This window comes from Equus przewalskii, chromosome 16, assembly GCF_037783145.1.
Source record: "Equus przewalskii isolate Varuska chromosome 16, EquPr2, whole genome shotgun sequence".
Classification (NCBI taxonomy): Eukaryota; Metazoa; Chordata; class Mammalia; order Perissodactyla; family Equidae; genus Equus; species Equus przewalskii.
This window is the reverse complement of record NC_091846.1, coordinates 28,930,029-28,945,035: the sequence shown is the minus strand read 5'-3', so window position 1 is coordinate 28,945,035 and position 15,007 is coordinate 28,930,029. Positions and strand designations below refer to the sequence as shown.

Sequence of the window (15,007 nt, the reverse complement as noted above, 5' to 3'; positions counted from 1 at the left end):
CTTCGGGCAGCAACTGAGACAGTCAGGACATTAGATATGCAGGCTAGCTCCTATAAGGAGAAACTGGGAGCTGGATATTTTAGCCTACTCACTCTGCTGATCCAGAAGGAACAGCCACTGGGAGTGCTTGTACACCCACATAAAACTGCCTCTTTTTTCTCTGTGGTCCCAGGGGACCCACGAATGCTGAGCTCCATCAGCTCCAAGAGCTAGATGATTTAGGAGCCAGTCCCTCAGCATGCAGCTGTGCTAGACATGTGGACAAACCCTTTTCATGGTGAAGCTGGAGACTTGGTTTTTACGGCTGGGTTGAGCTGGGGGAAAAAGGCATAGGAAGTTCCCACACGCCCATTCAGGCCTTCAGATGATGAATAATTATGTGCCTTGTCAGCTCCCAGGTGCAGGCTAATTAGAAACCCAACCCTTGGGCAGCAGCTGGAAAAGTATGCAGTCAAAAGCTCTTCCAGGGAGAAGCTGAAATCCTTGCATTTTTGCCTGTTCGTTCTGCGTTGAGTCCAGGAGGATAGCCATGGGAAGGGCTCACACTTCTGTATAAAACTGCATCTTAGTTTAGTGCAGCCCCAAGAGGCTTGGGAATGCTGAGGCCTGTCAGCTCTGAGTTAGGTGATTTAGGAGCCTATCCTTCAGGTGTCAGCCATAAAAGGTGGGGTGCTGGATGTGTAGACAAGTTCCTTCCAGGGAGAAACTGGAGACTTGGTTTTACTGTTGGAGCGAGCTTGAGGGAGAATGCAAGGGAAGTGCCCAATGGCTCCTTCAGGCTCCTAGAACCCCAGTCAGCACCCAGATACAGGCTGACTAGAAGCTGGATCTTTGAGCAGCAGCTGGGAAAGTATGCAGTAAAATTCCTTTCAGGTAGAAACTGGACGTGTGTTTTTGCCTGTTCCCTCTGTGCTGCGCCCAGGGGGAATAGCCAAAGGAAGTGCTTGCATGCCCATTCGAAATTGTTTCTTTGTTTAATATGGTCTTGGGGGACTTGCAGATGACAAGCCTTGTTGGCTACCTAACCTATGGGATTTGGGAGCCAGGCCCTTGGTGGCGGCCTTAAAATTTGGAGCACTAGATGTATGGTCCAAACTCTTCACTTCCCACGGAGAAACTGAGATTTTGGGATTCCCTCCTGATTGCAAAAGTTATATTTTCTAATTATAAGCCAATATATCAATATTATGGCTTTTGTATATTTGATTCTTGATGGTTTGGTTAATCTAATTCAGGACCCAAACTCAGCCATATCAAGGTGTAGTAATAACTGAATACACAAACTTCTAAAGAAGAGAATTAGACTTGGGACATTGTGACTCCGTCAAGTGACTGATGCAAGACTCGTGTGGCTGGACATCTGATTCTCCCCCTGGCAAGACCTTCCCTTCCTTTCGGCCATTTTCAACTTTTAACAAAAGGCAGCTATCAAGGTTTAGCTATCTCAAAGGTTTGACATCTGACTTAATGTTGTGTAATGTTCAGTGCTTACTTAAAAGACTGAAAATGCATGGAAATTTCTAGAAGACTTACATGAAGTTGTTACCAAACACGTAAATCAAAACACCCCAGGGGTTCCGGTACCAAAATCTGCGACCTTAACACTACATGCTATACCGTCCCTCTTTATCTTTTTCTGTCCTCTTGACAGTGTCCCCATTGTATATTATTTATTGAAGATTATTGAATGTACTGAAACAACTACTGCTTTTAAAATGTCAAAGCCCAGGAGGTAAGCTAATTACAATATAACTTCTTTCAGATAAGGTTATGGGGCTGTTTACTGATGAGTATTACAAGCCTATGTATGAGAAAAGCATTCAGAACTGCACAGAGAAAGGGTCAAGTATTTATTGTGAGATTTACCTTACAACTGGGTGCTGCCTGACTCTCCCTAGAACATGTGACCAAAACTTACAGAAGAGAAAATGCAGCATAACATACAAGTATCCACCATTAGAAAACAGACTCTGCCTTTAAAAACAATACTCATGCCTGGTTGAATGGCCCAGATAAACCCTGTTTTGTTGAACTGATAATAATGAATTTTCTATGTTGACTAACTCAGTTTACAACCCTTCTCAGCTCCTGCCACTAAAATGTAAGCAGAAGGAAGTAGGGTTGGAAGTACATGATTTTGGATCTTTTCAGTGCAAATCTCAATTTTTATAAAACTATTATTATTTGCTAATTTAACATGAAGTTTAGGAAACAAGCAAGGAGGAGAAATTATTTAAGCTGTAACAGAGCTCTTTAGAGTTTGTTTTGTACCAACAACCTTTCAAAACTTCCTTAACAACTTGGACAAAAAACCTAATTGAATTCACAGATGCTTGTGGAAAGGTGGAGAACTTGGAGGAAATATGAGAGTTGGAAATAGAGATGTGTGTCATATTGCTTCATTTCCCCTAGCTTTTATTGGTTTGAACAGATTTATTTCCTTTCTAGTTCTCCACCATCTTAATAAAAGATAAATACATCATGTGAGAAATGTGATTTATAATAGCATCCTTATTCCATAATTGAAAACACTGTGTGCATGGTTGTCTGGCAGAATATGCCCATTAGAAATAACCTGTAGCTCGGGAGGCCAGTGGGTTGCTATGACAACCAGACAAAAGAGTTTAATAATAGCTCTCCCCTCAAAGCTGGAAAATTGACAAAAAGATGAGAGCTATAAATGCAAATGTTTCTCATGTAAATGCAAACAAGCACCAAATCCATTTATTTCCCTGTTCAACAAATATTCATTGAACACCAATGCTGTGCCTGGTCCTATGTTAGGAGCTGTAGAAAAGATAGACATGGTCCTTCCATGATGGAGTACATATTCTAGTGCAGAAGATATAGAATAAAGAGTAAACAGACAAATAAACTGAATAATTCCAGCACGTGAGAAGACCGTGAAAGTAAAGAAAGGAAAGAAAGTAACGGGACCTTGAGACTGAACAAGCAGTATCTAGTACAGAATATGGAGAAGGTCACAGTCACAGCCTATATCAAAAACCTTGTCTTTAAGCTTATACGAGATTTAGTAGAAGTAAAATAGAGAATGGAGTCTTACAGTCTTTATTAAGGCGGGAATAGAAACCACTAACTAAAGTATTACTTTTCATTTGCTGGCAGAGGTTAGGGTTCTATATGAAAATAAGTGTTGTTTGTGTTTTTAAATGATCACTGGTATTTGTAATGAAAATTATAATGATAAAAGTTATTTCACATACTTGATAGAAGCAATTATTCAAAATGTTCTCTGGCAGCTGTTTTGTAGTTTTCACAAACACAAAAAGTGACACTCTATGTGTACACTGAATAAACTATGATTAACCTGAAGTCAGAACAAGCATTCAGCAAGAAACTAAATTTCAAATAGACTATTGTAGCTAATACTCTGGGTTTCAACAGAGGGGGAGAGGAGTAGATTACATTCACACAGCACTGCAAAGATGATCCAGGCACAGAAAATGCTAGAATGTTGCTAAATAGCCTAGTTTGCTCTAAGAAATATCCAGTTTATCAGATAATTCTGGTATCTCATTTTTTTAACAGAAGCAACATTTGTTGTTTAAGATAGTTAATACTGCCATTGATTATAGAGAGCCATTTTCAGTGGTTTTTTCTTTCTTATTAGGAAGTCGGAATGTTCCGTAATATAATGTCAAGACTAAACTTTGGCTCATGATCCAGGATAGCCACTACACACTCAGTCTATGAAGCTTTAATCAAAACAAGACGAAGTGCCTTTGCCTTTTCTGTACAGAGCAGCAGCAAGAGCTCAGGAAGGTAGCAAGCCTCTCTGGGATGGGAGGCCTAGCCCATGTGGTGTCGACTGCAGTAACACTTGAGACCCACCCCCCCTCCCCCCGCCCCCCTCCCCATTGTTATCATTTTGGCTCCTATGTGATAAAATCTGGCCTGAGATGTGTCAGGGATCACTATCTAACCTAATAGCCTTTCTCCCCCATTCTACAAGAACCTCTGAATTTTAACTAGATACATGTCGACTCAGAATAAAGACTACCTTTCCTTATCCTTGCAGCTAGGTATAGGTATGGTCATGTAGTTAAGATCTAGTCAATGTCATAGGACTGCAAGTGATGTGCACAACTTTCCTCACAAGGAAGGGTCATCCCCTCCCCTCCCCCTTCCTCCTTTCCTGGCATATGGACAAGAGGGTGAAGCAGCTTGGAGCATAACAACACCCTAAGGGTAGCAGAACAGGAAAACAGAAAAGGCTGGGTCTCAGTCCACTTTCTAGATAAGGGGCAACCTAACAGATTGGACTTTTATATGAGAAACTTCTTATTTACACAACTCTTGGGTCTCTGTTACATACAACCACACCTATACTCTAAGCAATGCACAAAGTGAGAGAAAACATTACCCCATGGTATCTTCTCCATACAAAGAAAGATCTGAAGACACTAAAACTCTGGCTCAGGCTGCGCCTGAAGTGAATGCCACTGCTGGACTTTTCAGCTACAAAAAAATTCTATTTTATTTTCTTAAGATGATCTAAATTAAGGTAATATTGCTTACAACTCAGAGTCCTGGCTCTCCTCTTTAAGGCACAAACATACCTGTTGTGGAAGAATACTTTACCTGACATTTACATAAAGTCCTTTTTAGCTAGTTTTCCCAGAATTGACAAATGGTTTGCCCCAGAAGAATATTTCTGATTGAGATATGGTGGTTTTAAGCAGCATTTTAGCTTTGGAGGTGAGAATGTAAAAGGCTGACTCCATTAGAGATGACTTCCCAGACAAGGTTGTTTTAGGAGAAAATGTCCTAGATATAGATGAAATGTTATGCAATGCTATCTGTTCCCTACTCTCCCTGTGCCTTGGGCCACGCTGAGCCCTCAAGGTTAATGATGTGAAGAATGGAAGTCTGATGAAACAGACCTGGGTGACAAACTGCTCAGGGTTAAGGACAGGGTCTTTCTCCCTATTCTGCACAAAACCGATTGCCTCCACGGTACTCTGATGTTTGGGAGCTTCTGCAAACAGTATCTTCTGTTTTTAATTATATTAAAAAAATTGGTTTGTATATATTGAACCCTCTCATTGGTTCTAAAAATAACATTAATTCTCTCGGGTTTCTGACAGTCACATTTTCTATGAATAATTTTGCCTCCTAATACTTCCCCACTTTATCATATCTGCTATAATGAACGTTCCTTTAAAGTTAGACTGATGAAAAGTGTGTTGAAATTTGTAAGCAGGTACAGGAAAGACAGACTGTCCCAGGTGCTCTTTCCTTGGGTCTGATAGCTTCAGAAAGGTCATAACATCCCTGAAATTATAAAATTATGAATATTTGCCTTTTTCTTGTGAATGGATCAAAAGCGTTCCCCGGACTCTCAACAAGATCAGGTACAAAATTTTTTAAATTCCATCTCAACTAAAAACAATGAAAAGACCTATTATACCTTAATTTCAATAATTAATCCATATTTAGACAAGCCAATTGGTAAATTAATTTTTAACTTTATCCTTTTGGAAACCCTAATACCACTTATCATTTGAATGTAAAAGAACTTGCAAAAATTAGGGTTCTTTGAGCTTTCAGTCTATAGGAACAGATACAAAAGATAATTAAGGTCATTATAAATCTTACAAATAGTCCTGGAATCATTGTTGAGCTAAAAGATGTGCTGATTAACTGGAAAATTGTGACAAGGGTGCTTCCCCGTCGAGAAGGGATTTGAACAATGCTAGCAGTGTCATTCACTGCACCAGCAAGAGTTTTATACATATAGCAGAAACACTTAATTAAAAAGTCAGCAAGTCTGGGTTCTAGTACCAGTTTTATTTGTAACTAATCACATACAAATCACTTATCTATAAAATAATGATTAACATCTATTCTCTAATTCACAAATATATCACAAAACCAAAATTCTTTCCAAGAAAACTTCTTTAAACCAAGATATTACTACTATTTAGCTTAGGCTTTAACCCGAAGGTTGAAAATGACCATTGGAGAGTTCATCTTTTATAAATCTGTTGCATACCTCAATTCTGCAGATGGATAATCTGGTTAAGATCAGCACTGTCCTACTTCAACCTGACAAAACAAAAAGCTACCCACAAAAAGTTAGTGATGAAGAAAACGTTGGTCCCAGAACAACACTATTGAGAAACAGCTTTGTGTTAAGTACAGTGCTTATCACAACCCTGATGTCAAATGGAACAAAATTTGGCTTTAGGCCACTAAAAGCATGTCAGCCCTTTTGAGGAAACACGTACTTCTAGGATAAGCATCTTCTTTCACTAAAAACATTAAACAGGAATGTTTTGTAGAATCTTCAAATGGCCAACCAAAATGGCTAAGATGACCTTTTTTATCTTTTACCTTTTGTGTCTCCCTGTCTCCATTTTCATCCTGTGGTATTTCATTCAAAAATTCAGCTCCCCACCTGAGAGCACACTCGTCTGTACTCTGCCAGGGTGTAAGAGAGGTTAGCATTCTGTCACTAGAGAATAAACACAGAAGAGGAATTAGCAGATCACTGAATGAAGATTCAGGAAGATCATTCTAAGTGTGTATAGGAAAATACACCATAAGCATCTGGTCATTTATCATGTACATGTATCATGACCACTCTATCTAGTAAACCCTCAAAGAGGTAAGCAGCTATATTTTCTTGTATTTAACAATGTCAGTTTTGTGTGATTTAGTCTCTATTTCTGGACGTTCCCTTACATACTGTGACAGAAACAAAGACTGGAGCATGGTTCACACAGAAACACAGAACAGATACAAATACCATAATAAAATAGCCATAGGTACCGCTTAGGGAAATATTTTAGACGAAATAGACTTTCACTACTGGCCCCAAATGCCATCATCATCCTATGTTATTTAACTGTAAACTTTTAATACAAAAATACCTTTAAGCTGATAACATTTAGTGACTTACAAAACTGACAGAATATTTCAGTGCTACACAAAACAGTTCTATACACAATTTAAAGTTTTAAAGTTCTTTGCTGGCACTTGATTTTATAGTTGATAGACACAATAACTACTGATTTCAATAAAATACTGTTCTTAGCTTATACATATTTTCAAAATCAATACTACCTCACAAAACAGTAAAGAATCATATCTTAGTGATGAATCTTCTAAGATGAACACCAAAACTGCACAGCCAAAATATTTTAAGAATCACATAAACTTTTTAAGACAATGGATAAAAATTTACACAATCATGTCCAGTGGAAAAAAGGATTATTCCTCTGATTCAATAACGTATATATCAAGTACAGATCAAAAACATGAACTTACAAAGCGAGTTACAGTTTGTTCGTTTTTTTAAGGTTTTTAGAAGATTGGTGATACTACCAGAATGGACTTTTTTAAACGGAAAATTGGTCACTATTTGTAAATACGCATTTTATATTACAAATTTAAAACTGAAAGTTCTTTTAAAACAGTAGGCTCCTGTTTTTGCTTTGTTTTTTCTACTTTCAGTGAGATTAGAGCCATTCTGTATATCACTAAAAATAAAATCACCATTCAGTATGCACTTTTTTTCTTCATAAAAGGGGAGGAAACTAAACTAAAACTTAGCAAACTATATTTATGTTAGAACACAATTTGTAAAAACCCACTAGTTAAAAGTTTTGGAACTCTACTACACTGTTCTGAAGGAAAACAGATTCTTTCAAAACCCTATCTAGTAATTCCTGTCCAATTGGTTTTCTATTATAAAAATTAAAATTCAAGCTACAATACTTGTGGCACTCAACTGAATGGCAGATTTAATAAGAGAAGACTAAATTAGTGTAATCAAACAAAACATACTAAACAATCAACTCAATACTAGACTTTTAGAACAGTAAATTATTAAATAGGTTGATTTCTTTGAGTGTTTAAATTCTGTAACACTAAATTACATCAGCATTTCAAACAACACCCTTTCTAAACCAAACCTGAAATCAACTTTTTTTCCCAGCCAAGGGAAAAAGTATCTCTTTAACATATTTTCCAAAGCAGTACAAACATCTAGTGTTTCAGCTTATCTCCAACAAACACTGCTGATCTTATGCATTTCACTGAGGTGCTACCTGTACCCACAAATCATCATCAGATAAAGAACTTGAACTTCCCGACTCGGAGTCCAGCTCACTGAATCCACCTAAATCCCATTCAGTGCTAGACTCACTCGGCACGTCCTCCTCCTCAGTGAGGAAACTCTGACCAGATTCAAGGCAGGAAGGATAAACACGAGCTGAGAGGCAGAAAAAGTTAGAATCAAACTGGAAGAGGCCTAATGTGGTACCTATATTAATCCACTGGTCTCCCCTACTGTCATATTCATACACAGTCACCCGGTTCTTCTTCCACTGTGGGGTGCGCGAGGTGATCAGCAACAATTTTTGGCCGTGATTGATAATTCGGTAGTTGTTGGTCTCTGACACCAAGGGAATGTTATTAATCTGCCTCCATTCTCCCCTGGCTGGGTTATAGACCTTCATGACCGGGATGTCACAGATACAATAGATCTCATCATTGAACACACAGGCTTCCTGAAAGTCATTGCGCTTAAGAGAAACACACTTCAGCCACATATTATGGCTAGGATCATAGCAGAACATGCGCTTACTGTTGAGAGCATAAAGATAGTTCTGAATTACCATCAGGTCAAAGGATATAAAAGAATGGGGTAGTGGAGCCACCAGTGCCCACTGGTTCCTCTGAACGCTGTAGCATTCCACTTCCTTCAGCTTAACTCCAGTAATAGGGTCTCGCCCACCCAAAATGTAAATGTAGCCATTGAGGTATGCCACATCCATGCCCTCACGGCAGAGCAAGCGGTCCGCAAGTTGCTGCCAACTATTCTGGGCTGGCTTATACACCCAGAGGTCCTTCCTGGGCTGGGCAGCTAGATAGATGTCATGGTCTGGAGAGACACAGACAGCTAAGGTGGTGACAGTTCTAGTGTGAGCAAGGCAGGTCAAAGGAGATGGCACTTTGTAAATATCTCCCGTGTACGGGTCACAGCACAGAAAGGGATCTCGGGGATGTCCAAAGAAGATCACCATCTCCTTGGCACACACGCCCAGCCTCTGGGGTGGATTTTCTGCTGTGGACACAACAGAGCCGCTGCTGCTCTCTGGCTTTGGCACCAGAGACTTGTACAACATGTCACCGTATCGCATCTGCAGGGCCGCTTCAATAAGGTCCAGACAGTACTTCTTCACAATGGGCTTGGTCAACAGCCCTTCCAGGTAATCTTGATCTTCATCAGTGAAGTGTGTCCAGCGGACACACTTGAACACTTCTGCAGCGCTCGGCCCGCGCTCCTTGGGAGCCGCCTCCAACCACTGTACCGCTACGTGACACACAGTCTGCTCGTGCTCTGTGTTTAGACAATCCAGGCGCAGGACAGTCAACAGCTGGGCCAAGGTCAGATCTGCCAGACTCTCCTCCCGAATCGAACCCATCTGGCTGAGCTGCTTGAAGTTGTGAGCAATAAAGGACTGGGCCTGTGACCGCAGCTTGCGATGCCCAAAAGCATCGGCAAACTTAAAGATGGCGGTGCAGTTGGCCAGATCTAGGCGGCGGGCTAGGAAGGAGGCACAGGCTTCCCGCACATATTCCAGCTGTAGCATGTCGGAGGCCGCGTAAAGACGCTCCACGTTGGCTTCACTCAGGGACACGCGACCTGTGTAGCAGTAGTCGACCAAGACCTCGAAGGACTCGGCATCCACATCGTGCATGGTCACGTTCGTCTGGTGGCTCTCGTACATGCCGCCGGTGAACATGCTCTTGAAGTAGGGACACGCGGCAGCCAGCACGTTGCGGTTGCAGGGGAAGAGGCGTCCCGTGCCAGGCCCGCTGCCAGGTGTCACCACCTCGATGGTCACATCACACAGCAGCCGCGCGTCGTAGAAGGACTTGAGCTGTGCCAGCAGGGCTGCAGAATGGGCCGCGTCCTTCAGCTCCTCCGGGCCCGTGAAAAAAGCCGAAACCGAGGGTTTGTGAATCCTCTTGGGCCGCTTCCCACCGCGGGGACTAGCGAGGCGGCGAGAACGCGGAGCTTCTTCCCGGGACTGCATGGTGGAGATGGCGGCGGGGTGCCGACGGCGAGAACGGGTGCAAGGATCAGGCTCGGGCTCCTCCTCACCCTTCTCTCGCTGGCGCTACGACCGCGGTATCTCCGGAGAGACGGCAGCACAGGTCCATTTATTTAAGTCAGCCCTATACCTCGGTACCGCCTCCCTTACCACGTAGACCGTGCCTGACTCACCCTGTTCCAGTTCTGCGCCCTTTCTCCGCCTCCACTCGCCCTCGCAAGACCTGCAGGTAGAACCCACAGAGCAGCCACCGCCGCGCTGGCAACGCTGGTAGGCGTCCAGGAGAACTACGGCTCCCAGGTTGCCTTTACCACCTCGAGGCATGCCGGGGCCCTCCAGACTCACCGGCGTAGGTTGAGGGACCGAAGCCACATTGCATGTCGGGAGTAGTAGTTTCAATAATATCGCGAGATTTATCGGCCGTTCATTGTTTCCGCCGATGGAATTAGAAATCGCTAGTTTGGTTCGATTTGGTTTTATGGTTTAGAACTCTGGATTTGGAATCCGGAGTAGCCGCCCGTTCTAGTATTTATTAATTGTTCGATTTCTCTTTCAGAACGGTCTCCTGTTTTTTGAAATGTGAATAACAGTATTTCATAACGTTGTGTGAAGATTAAATGAGATAAATCGCATAGGATATATAGGATGCTCTGAATAAATATTTGATTAGTAGAATAAAGTACTTACGCAGTACCTATAATATAAACGTTCAGTAAGTTTTAGCTTTTTATGAAAAATGAAGCACTCGCTCATTAGAAATCATGAGACTGTAAGAAAAATTCTAAAACCCTGCTGGTTTCTGCAGACTTCCCTTTAAGTTTTGTTTTGTTTTAATAGATTTTATCTTTAAGCTCAGTTTTAGGTTTACTGGGAAATCCAGCTGGAAGTTACCAGGAGCTCCCATATACTCCACCCCCTCAGTTTCCCCTATTAACATCTTGCCTTACAGTATGCATTTGTTACAAGTGATGAACTTATACATTATTATTAAAGTGCATAGTTTATATTAAGGCTCACTCTTTATATTATATGGTTCTATGAGTTTTGAAAAATGCATAATGTCATGCGTCCATCATTACAGTAACATACAGATAGTTTCACTGCTCTAAAAAGCCTCTGTGTTCTGTTTCTGCTTCCTCATCATCCCCCCTTCCAACGCCTGGGAACCACTGATGTTACAGTCTATGTAGTTTTATGTTTTCCAGAATGTCATATAGTTGGAATCGTACAGTGTGAGCCTTTTAAGATACCTTCTTTCACTTAGCAATATTCATTTCAGGTTCTTCCATGTCTTTTCATGGCTCAATAGCTCATTTCTTTTCGTCATTGAATAATACTCCATTGTATGGCTATACTACAGTTTACTCATCCATTCTCCCACTGAATGATATTTTGTTTGCTTTGAATTTTTGCAATTATGAATAAAGCTGCTGTAAACACTCACATGCTGATTTTTGTGTGGAAGTAAGTTTTCAACTCATTTGATAAATACTACGGAGTCTGACTGCTGGATTCTATGGTAAGACTATGTTTAGCTTTGTAAGGAATTGCCAAAATGTTTTCCAAAGTGGTGGCTGTACTGTTTTGCATTCCCACCAGCAATTAATGAGCGTTCCTATTGTTTCGCATCTTCTGTAGGGTTTGGTGTTGTCAGTGTTTTGGATTTTAGAGCTTACAGATTTTAAACTTGCCTCTCTGGGAAAATTCTGAGGGATATGATAATATTTTAAGCATTCAGCAATATCTGCAGGGCCATTAAATTGTAGTCTCAGAAAGCGGTATGTGTGGATTGTCTCAAATGTACAAATCAGGATTATAAATAGATGTTTTGGTGGTCTCACAAAGTCAGTATTTCATGTTTGGAAAATGGTGCTAAAGTATTTTCATTAATCTCATAATATGTTTATAACTAGTCCAATATAGCTCCTTTCACTACCATCCCAAAATCAGCTGAAGATTCTGGAACTGTAGCTATTAAAGAGGATTTTAAATAAACACGTTTCAACAAAGAGACCTTGTACTGCATAGGATCTTTACAGCTCATTGTCATACATGCCCAAACATCCCTTGAATTACTCTAGTCTAGTCTATGCTTTACAAAAGTGTTTTATATTTGTATTTATCAACATTGTCTCAGTATAAAGTCCTCAAAATGAATTGTGCTTATTTAGTTTTAATTTTCTCATATATGCCTTTAAGTGTTATTTTAGACTGCTTTTCAAAAAATGTGAAATATTTATTAGACACTGTGCTGTAAGGCGTACGGCAGTATTGTTCAACAGAATTTTCTGTGATGAAAATGTTCTATATCTGTGCTATCCAATATGGCAGCCATGAGTCACCTGTCGCTCTTAAATACTTGAAATGCGGCTAACGCAACTGAGTAATTAAAGTTTTAATTTTAGAAATATAGCATTGGCAGCAACCAATTCAACGGGGAAAGGAAAGTCTTTTCAACAAATGTTAGCAAAACAACTGGATCATAATGGAAAAAAAAAATTAACCTTGAAACTGACAGTGTTGAACTTTACCTAACCCCTGTGCTCCAGGAAAACAGTAATAATTAAGAAATCCCTCGGGGGGCTGGCCCCATGGCCGAGTGGTTAAGTTTGCACGCTCCGCTTCGGTGACCCAGGGTTTTGCTGGTTCGGTTCCTCGGGGTGAACATGGCACCACTCATCAGGCCGTGCTGAAGTGGGGGCCCACATAGCACAACCAGAAGGACCCACAACTACAATATACAGCTATGTACTGGGGGACTTCAGGGAGAAGAAGAAGAAAAAAATAATAAGATTGGCAACAGATGTTAGCTCAGGTGCCAATCTTTAAAAGAAAAAAAAAGAAATCCCTCAACCTTCCCCCTCAAATCTCCCCACCCTATTGTGTTGGAAATAGCTTACCACAACAAACCACCTTTTCCCATATGTCTTGGATAAGAGTCACTGTCCACTCTTTCTCATGACTACCCTAAGACTCACAGATGACCCCCTTATTTACCTGGGAGAAGGTTAAATACACACCTTTCCATTTGTGCCTGAACCTGCCAACAAGGCCAGACGCAGGGTCTCTAATTTCCAGTCCTTTGTCTCATGAATGATTAACTGAGACGAGAAGCCTGCCCAAACTAGCTAGACACAAAGATAAACATTTCCTATTCAGCTGACTGCTTGAGACTTTCCCTGGTTACAAAAGCAATCCTAACTGTAAACCACTCCACCTATAACTTGTCTAACTCCTCTCCATAAAAGTCTAAGGCAGAACCACCTGCCTTTGGATCTGAGCCCTTCTCCATCCTGCAATAATTTGAGTAAAATCAATTTCCTTACTTGTTTGGTGGTTTTGTTTTTGTTTTTTTTTTTTTGAGAAAGATTATCCCTGAGCTAACATCCACCACCAATCCTCCTCTTTTTGCTGAGGAAGACTGGCCCTAACCTAAACTCTGTGCCCATCTTAACCTCCATTATTATATGTGGGAAGCCTGCCACCCCATGGCTTGATGAGCAGTACGTAGGTCCGCAGCAGGGCGAATCAGTGCCCCTGAAAAGGAGAGTGCAAACTTAACTGCTCCGCCACCAGGTGGCCCCCTTACTTGTTTGGGTTTTGTCTTTGATAGTTGGTGCCATTACTGAAATGGAACTGGAAGCCCACCTCCGGGCCCCCATCTTCTCTACGCAGAGACTGAGGCCTCTGGAGCCCGTCTGCTCCTTTTCTGACTGGTGATTTGGGGATCTCATGGTGAGGCCAGCTCCTGATCCATGTGCTCCAGACAACCGTCCATGGTAGCATGGTTAAGTAGGAGACTTTAGTTCTCTGAGCCATCCCTTGGCTTGGTTTTGTTGTTAGCGATTGTTTAATCTTAATATTATGGGAAACCCTCAACCCTCTTCAAAATTCTCACCAATTATATGCTTCACCAGTAAAGTGAAAAGTCAGATCATTACCTCCAAAAATGGCAGGATTTTACTGAGGACAATTTATAATTCCAGTGGCCCCTTTGGGACACATGGAATCTCCCTAAGCCTGTCTATCTACAAGATGCCCTCAAATCTTGGGGCTCTAAGATCTCTTCTCACCAATGGTCAGCTTATTTTGCTTGGTAAGTGGAGGCTGAAAAATAAGAAAATGTCTCTAGTCTATCTCAAATTGTAATGTCTCCTAAGCACTGTCTCTTTTACTATCAGTCTACAATCTCATGACCCTATCTTCACCCAGAACTCCTCATGTGACCATCCCAGCCCTTTCTCCTTCCCACTATTTCTCCTTTTCCTGCGGATTCTCTTTTTCTTCCTCTGGCTCTATTCCTCCTCTTTACCTTTCCCTGCCTCCACGACATTATTCTGCCCCAGCTCCCCATCCTAACCCTTATTATTGGTCTTTCCCTACCTGTGAAAGAAGGTCAGTGACCTGAGCACCCAACTGAACAAGTATTCTTTAATCCTTGATCTTGCTCCAATTTACATGTTATTGTTAAAGTCTTTCTGGACCCCCATAAGAATAGGGAAGAACCTAGTAATCAATTCAGATTGATCCTCGGGGTATATTCTCCTGGGATCCATTGATTTATATCAACTTGTAGAACTACTTGTGGGTCCCAGAGATGACACTTTATTGTTTAAAAAGCCAAATGGGCCACTCTTCAAGAGGGCCTTCAAAGAAATCAGAACACCTTCCAGGCTTACGTACTGGCTAAAACCATAGGGGAGAGGATATTTAGAACCCATTCCCTCTGTCTTCCTTCAAAATTTGATTGGTCAAAGACACAAGACTGCAGAAAACAAAGAGATGAATCTGTCTCTAACCAAATACATAGTTTAGAAAATGTTTGGAGGGTTACTCTGGTCTTGGTAGAACAACTGAATGCTTTCCTCCTTGGTCACTAGCTTCATTAAGGCTATGGCCCGAAATTAGAGATCTTATCC

General features: G+C 41.2%; 1 protein-coding gene across 1 annotated transcript; it reads right to left on the bottom strand.

Moving 5' to 3' along the window:
* Positions 1 to 5,790: 5,790 nt before the first annotated feature.
* Positions 5,791 to 12,088, bottom strand: LOC103560290 (kelch repeat and BTB domain-containing protein 6). The gene has a single exon (XM_008534326.2). The coding sequence runs from the start codon at positions 10,068 to 10,070 to the stop codon at positions 8,061 to 8,063; it is 2,010 nt and encodes a 669-aa protein (XP_008532548.2). The 5' UTR covers positions 10,071 to 12,088; the 3' UTR covers positions 5,791 to 8,060.
* Positions 12,089 to 15,007: the final 2,919 nt, after the last annotated feature.

What these genes read in the sequence shown, in the direction of transcription:
- LOC103560290 (XM_008534326.2), bottom strand. Translation starts at nt 10,070, where the DNA reads ATGCAGTCCCGGGAAGAAGCTCCGCGTTCTCGCCGCCTCGCTAGTCCC.